Here is a 6,264-nt window from a genome sequence, read left to right as displayed (position 1 = left end):
GTGCAAGACAACATGTAGTCCAGTGGGTTCACAAAGTTTGTCTTGTAACTGTATATGTCATAGTGTTCTTCATAGTGGTCAAATAGCTTTCCTTATCACAAGGTAGTAAAATGTTATCAAAGCCAAAGCTCCCTTGTCATACACTGGAAAAAATCAACTATGTTACTGAAAGTTAGTCAGCAGTAATAACTAAATATGCTATAGATATGAAATAAAGATTTGAGCATATTAACAATATTACTGTTAAACAGTCATCATCTTATTGTGTTACTTTCAGAAACAACTAATGGTACACATACATAATTACTCCAAGTAGTAGGGCTGTGCGATATGACCAAAATCTCATATCCCGATATAAGATATTTATCGTCCCAACAACGATATATATCACAAAAATCTCAACAGGATCTTGAGCTTTATTGTGAAATGTTTATGTGGAAAATAAACAAGCAGATGACAGAACCATGCAATGGTTTTACCATCGTTGTTGCTAACGTCAACGCATAAAAACAGTCGCTTGATCGTCTGTAGTGTGGTTATATTAAATATAAGAGAAAGAGAGAAATTCTACAGTGACCATCAAAACAATGAAAAAATATTGCCATAAACAGATTATTTTGCGACACCACGAAACAAACGATAGTGTAATATGTAATGATAGACGTTTTCATATCGTCATCCGATATATATCGTTATATCGAACAGCCCTACCATGTACAACAATTTCACCATCTTATTACTAGAGGCAAAACACAGCTTACTAGTAAGACAGTTGTCATCAGGTACTGAAGTGATCACACTGGAGCCTCCATCATTACCTGCAGGTAACTTAACACAACAGGGAAAAATCAACTTTATGTCCTCGGTATTTAAATTGATTGTTTTAATTAAGAGTATTTTTATTTGACTGAAACATTTTGTTTACCATTCTTCCCTGGTTCATTTTAGTCATTGATATAAAATCACCTGTAACAAAAGAAAAACTCAACAAAATAAAAACCATAATACATGGATTGATAGTTTTGCAATGCTGCCTGACAGCTAAATGTATACAATACCTGGTGATGTTGCCTTTGTCCTACACATAAAGAAAGAAAATGTTTAAAAAAAATTTGAAAAAGCTGTATGCATTACATTACACAAGAAAAAAGTGTGTTTATTGTAGAGAATTAAAAAACAATATTATGAAACATATTTATTAGGCGTCCTGCCCTCAAGCAAGGCATTTGATTCACCACTGCTCCAGTGATTCTGTTCCTTACCTGCTTCGAGAACATGTTTCTGAAAAGGTAGTGGCAAAGAAATGTCTGATCAGCATCTGATTAGTTTTAAAGTCACAGGTTCATTTATAACTATGAAACTGATAACATTTTTTACACGTGTATAAATTAGGCATGATGAACTTTTTCTGCTTGAACTTTTTTTCTTCTTCAGAATAAGCTGATCTTTTTAATGTACAATTATTATTATTATATATTTAATGCAGCTATGAAAAATGTATCACTATATTACAAAAAGTTCATGAGTTCCAGGTTCTCAAAGTGGGGGTGAATCCCTGTGAGCCCTCACAATGTTGTACTATAACTACAGGAAATAGCCACATTGATTTTTTTCAGAGCAAATTTTTCATTTGCTTGTTCATGGCATAGATGAAGTGAAATAATCATTGGTACCATGGGCTTTTTATCTGTTTTCTGATCATTCAAAAGATAATTTTTTAAAATGCATATTTTGGTTAAACTTTCAAAGGTAATATTATCTTATTTTTGGTTGACAGGCAGATTCTATCTCTAAAAAACATAAACATAAAAAGTTGTATGCTTTCATATGTGCCCTCACCACTTCTTCTTTTGAACGTGAGAAGCCCCAGCACCAGTAGGATGACACCCATGGTTACTCCCAATCCAGTCACAGCTACTGCCAACTTCCATATCGATGCTTCTGCTTTGAAAGCCAAACAAGAGTTTCACTTCTAACTCAAAACCAAAACAATTAAAAGTAGACACAGTGGGTCCAGTCAAACTGCTTAAAAAAAACTGTGAGACATTAATACATTATTATTATTATTTTTATTAATTCTATTAATAACCATAATGCCATGTACAAAGAGAAAGAGTTGAAGACATTGTTGTTTACCTACATGATTGTAATATTTTTGAAGAGGAGTTTACTCTACTGTCAGGCTGGTGTGCCTGACCCACTAAAATGAAACAGAAACATTGAGAAGTTGTGAAACTCATGTGATAACATCTTTTAAATGTCATTTTTCTTTCAGTTCTTTTAAAAGCAGAGGTCACACTAATAGCAGTTCAGGATAAGCACTAACTGATCCTTTAGGATATAAATATATGATAAATATTATGTTATATACACTATATCACCAAAAGTTTTATTTATATTGTGTTAAATTGCAACAAGAGTACCTCTATAGGATGCCCCTAATCTAGACATGAAATCTCCTCGCTACTGAATATTCCACAGTCTGTTCGTGGTATTATAACAAAATGGAAACAACTGGGAATGACAGCAAAGTGGTAGGTCACATAAAATCAGAAATTTGGGTCAGCAAATGCTCCCCCTGTGCTGTGTGCAGTTTGTGTAGTTTTGTTTCCCCTTGTCTCGTTAGGTCTGAGTTGTCCCAGTTGTGTTCCCACCTGTTCCCCATCCCACAGCCACCCCCATCCTCGTGTGGCTGTGGCTCAGGTGGTAGAGCAGATCAGCTACTGATTGGAAGGTTGGTGGTTCGATTCCCGGCTCCTCCAGTCTGCATGCCAAAGATCCTTGGCCAAGATACTAACCCCAAGTTGCCCTCCGATGCGTTCATCGGAGTATGAATGTAGTTTAGTTGAGAAGTGCTTGGGTGAATGAGGCAGGTTGTATAGAGCGCTTTGAGTACTCCGGGAGAGTAGAGAAGCGCTATATAAGAATCAGTCCATTTACTTTCATTATCCTTCCATATTTTAAGTCCTTTGGCTTCCTCTGTTCAGGGTCATGTCATCTGTTGGCTTTTGTGCGATGTCTCATGTTCCAGGTATCTTTGTATCCAGACCAGGTTTCATGTTTAGGGTTTTTCATGTTTATTTTTAGTTTCCCAGTTTAGGTTATGGTTTATTCCTGTCTTTGTTTGCCTTGTTTTGTATTTTTCCATCAGCCATATTAAATAGCTCACTTTTTGTTAATTCAAGTTTTGTTCCACGTTCCTTTGTGTTTGCATTTGGGTCCACTATACATTTTGAAAATTTTCATTCTTCTATCTTTGTGAGAACAGTTTGTGGATGTCCCTTTCCTGTTCCAACATGACCATGACCATAAAGATTTGGATGGGTGAGTTTGGTTTGGAATGACTTGACTGGCCTGCACAGAGTCTTGACCTAAACCTGACTGAACACCTTTTGGAGGAATTAAAGTAGAGATTGCAGGCCGGGCCTTTTTGTCCAGCAGAAGTGTCCGAGCTCAAAATGTGCTAATGGAAGAATGGAAGTTCCCATAAATACATCCCTAAACCTTGCAGAAAGCTTTCCTAAAAGAGTTAAAGCTGTTATGGCTGCAAACAGTGGGCCAACTTCATTTTAAACCCTATGGTGTGAAAAATCACTCCACAGGATTTAAAATGATTAAGAATGGGATGGCACTCCAGTTCATATGCATGTGAAGGCACTTTTGGTAATCACAAAAAGTTAATTCTGTTAATGTTGATGTAACGTTTTCAGTGGGAGAAACTTTTCATCACTCATTCAAATGACCCTGTATAATGACTGAAAACAGCACCACTGACTAACAATGTGCCGTGAGATAAGTTTCACTTTTGATAATATAGTGTATGTTACCATTTTGTTTAAAAAGAAAAAATAGATACCTGAGGTAGCAGTGGCACGGGTGGAAGTATGAGACCAAGTAAAAGTTGGACCTGGTGAAAAACTTTTTGCTTTTGAAATAACAGATAAAACAGATGACTTTTATAATATTTTTTTTTATATATGTACAGTTTAACTGTGCATTGTCTTACCTTTGACTGTAGTAATAGTCATTGTAGCATTAGTCTTGTATGAATCTGTTTAGAAAAAAAAATATTTGGATCAAAATTTCAAAAAGCTGACTGAGGTTGTTAGGTTCAGTGTATTTGCACAGTTAGTTTGAAATAACATACTGCAATAGTTGATTCATGTGTTAGCTTATTTTTTTGAGTTGGTTTGCATTAATGTAGAAATATATTTGTATCAATATTTTACAATTCTACTGTCCCTGCAGTTACCTGAAGGAGAATTCACAGACGTGGTAGGACTGGAAGCACTAGGAGTACTGAGACTCGAATCTGTTTCAAAAAATGTACAAAAAATGAGTTTCTTTAAAGAAGTTGTGTGTGTGATGCTGTTCTGGATTATATTTCGATGTATTGTATTTCCTACCTGTGGCCAGACTAAATGCCATTTTTGCGCTGGTCCTTCTTGATTCTCTTCCCACAATAACTACAGTTTAAAAAAAGAACTATGATCATGAATATTCAAAATAAAGAATATTAAACACACAAAATATCTACAGATAAAACATATCTGGTCATTTGCATCAGTGTTGGAGGGTTTGTGACCAAGTGCCAGCAAAATTAGTAACTTCATTTCAACATCAGCTACAGCCCTGGTTACAAAGTACTGCCATTTATTTAAGATGCTGAACATGGTGAATATTTACTGTTCCTGATGAACATCAGAATTTTAGAGTTAGAGTTGAGATTTTTTAACATTCTTAGAATTGAATCAGACATAAATAAAACAAGGACATTTCAATTTATCTTCACATTATTGATGCACTCGGTCTCACTTGTTGTACTGTCTCGTGAGGTTATATACTGAGTTGTTTTGACAGGAGTGTTCACACCAGTTGTAGGGTTTAGATTACGAGTACCCAATCCTTTATGATAGAAAAATATCAAATAAATACTATAATGTCACATATGTTACTATTCTCTGTAAAGAAATTCCTGCTTCTTTTTTTTCTTTACATTATTCAACCCAAGTAAAGGGAATGAAATGCCAAGTATTTGAATTGTTACACATTGTTTCAGTCTTCAGAATATTTAGTTTGCAAAATAATATATAACAGAAAAATTAAATGTCTAATTTTTAATTTGGGCAGATTTACATTATCACAGAAAAAATATTTACTACTTTACTAACACCACAGCAGTAATTTATTTACCTGTTATCGAGTTCACTGAAGTGGAAGTTGAAGCACTGAGTTTGCTGAGACTTGATTCTGTTTCATAAATGGATAATAAAATGTTAAAGACATTTAAAAGAAGTGATGTGTGATGATGCTCTGGGTTGTTAGTTAAGTGTACTGCATGTCCTACCTGTGGTCATGATAGATGACGGTTTGTTGATCTTTGGTGATTCACTTTCCAGAATAGCTGCAGTAAAAGGAAATGGGTTTGTGTACAAATAAAGGTTTTGTTATTTATGCAATCAATTCAAAAGTGATTGAAACGTTTTGAAACCACATTTACTATTTTATTAAATGTCACATCTGTCCCAATGGTAGTGTCAGGTGGCCCTGAGATAATGAATGCAAACAAGTTTAGGCATTAAGGCAAAATTTTACTTGAGATGTTTAGTGAAATGTGAAATGCTAACAAAATGTGTTCTGTTTAAATTGCTCACTTTAAGTCCTGTTCTGATAACTTTCACTTGATTTTATAAAGGACAACCCGATGAATTGTGAAAACATACTTGTACACTGTAGACTCTTCTGCTAATGAAAGTTTTTTGTTCACCTAAATACAATATCAAATTTATTTTAGGTTTAAAAATATTGGACCAACTGTAAATGTGGAAAAGAAATGTTTTAGCTGTCTTTCAGTTCTGTCCTTCTTATTTTATTTTTTTATTCTTTAGACACAATTATAGTTTTTAAAAAAGTAACCTTTCAACAAATCTTTCAAAGGTTGGTATATTTTAAAAGTTTATTGGTTTGTTTGCCTAACAAACTAAGTATCATGAGCAGGGTCATGTGTACTCCCACACTCAGATACTAGAGTTGCATCAGGAAGTGTTTCCAGTTATAGAAATTCATCCCACACCAAAAATGTTATTTTTAACCTCATAAGGTGTATTGTATTGTAATTTGGTAGTCAGAAAAATTCCAATTGCCTAAATTCAGTACTTAATAAATGTAACAATAATGACAACAATAAATGAATCCACAATGATTGTTAACACACAAAGACATTTGAACATGTCATGTTAACAACCTGGAAAGTGCTGGCTGCAT

At 34.4% G+C, this 6,264-nt stretch overlaps 2 protein-coding genes across 3 annotated transcripts in view; both read right to left on the bottom strand.

Moving 5' to 3' along the window:
* Positions 1–4,462, bottom strand: part of LOC102209579 (uncharacterized) — a 5,473-nt gene extending 1,011 nt beyond the window's left edge. Inside the window, exons 1-10 of one of the 2 annotated variants that reach the window (XM_005741482.1) lie at positions 4,407–4,462; positions 4,253–4,312; positions 4,007–4,051; positions 3,857–3,925; positions 2,141–2,200; positions 1,840–1,944; positions 1,263–1,281; positions 1,059–1,078; positions 926–966; positions 762–828 (exon numbers count right to left, since the gene is read on the bottom strand). In XM_005741482.1, coding sequence (XP_005741539.1) covers positions 762–828; positions 926–966; positions 1,059–1,078; positions 1,263–1,281; positions 1,840–1,944; positions 2,141–2,200; positions 3,857–3,925; positions 4,007–4,051; positions 4,253–4,312; positions 4,407–4,428 — 508 coding nt within the window. In that variant the 5' untranslated portion in view covers positions 4,429–4,462. The remainder of the gene's footprint in view (positions 1–761; positions 829–925; positions 967–1,058; positions 1,079–1,262; positions 1,282–1,839; positions 1,945–2,140; positions 2,201–3,856; positions 3,926–4,006; positions 4,052–4,252; positions 4,313–4,406) is intronic. The other variant, XM_005741483.1, reaches the window with a different exon arrangement.
* Positions 4,463–4,777: 315 nt separating this feature from the next.
* LOC102193115 (serine-rich adhesin for platelets-like) overlaps positions 4,778–6,264 on the bottom strand; it is a 15,935-nt gene continuing 14,448 nt past the window's right edge. Inside the window, exons 15-17 of the mRNA XM_005741512.1 lie at positions 5,348–5,404; positions 5,194–5,250; positions 4,778–4,905 (exon numbers count right to left, since the gene is read on the bottom strand). Of these exons, the coding sequence (XP_005741569.1) occupies positions 4,778–4,905; positions 5,194–5,250; positions 5,348–5,404 (242 nt within the window). The remainder of the gene's footprint in view (positions 4,906–5,193; positions 5,251–5,347; positions 5,405–6,264) is intronic.

Source organism: Pundamilia nyererei, unplaced genomic scaffold, assembly GCF_000239375.1.
Source record: "Pundamilia nyererei isolate P.nyererei 1_Seehausen unplaced genomic scaffold, PunNye1.0 scaffold00110, whole genome shotgun sequence".
Taxonomy (NCBI): Eukaryota; Metazoa; Chordata; class Actinopteri; order Cichliformes; family Cichlidae; genus Pundamilia; species Pundamilia nyererei.
Note: the sequence above shows the minus strand (reverse complement) of the source record. Positions and strands in the feature narration are given on the sequence as shown.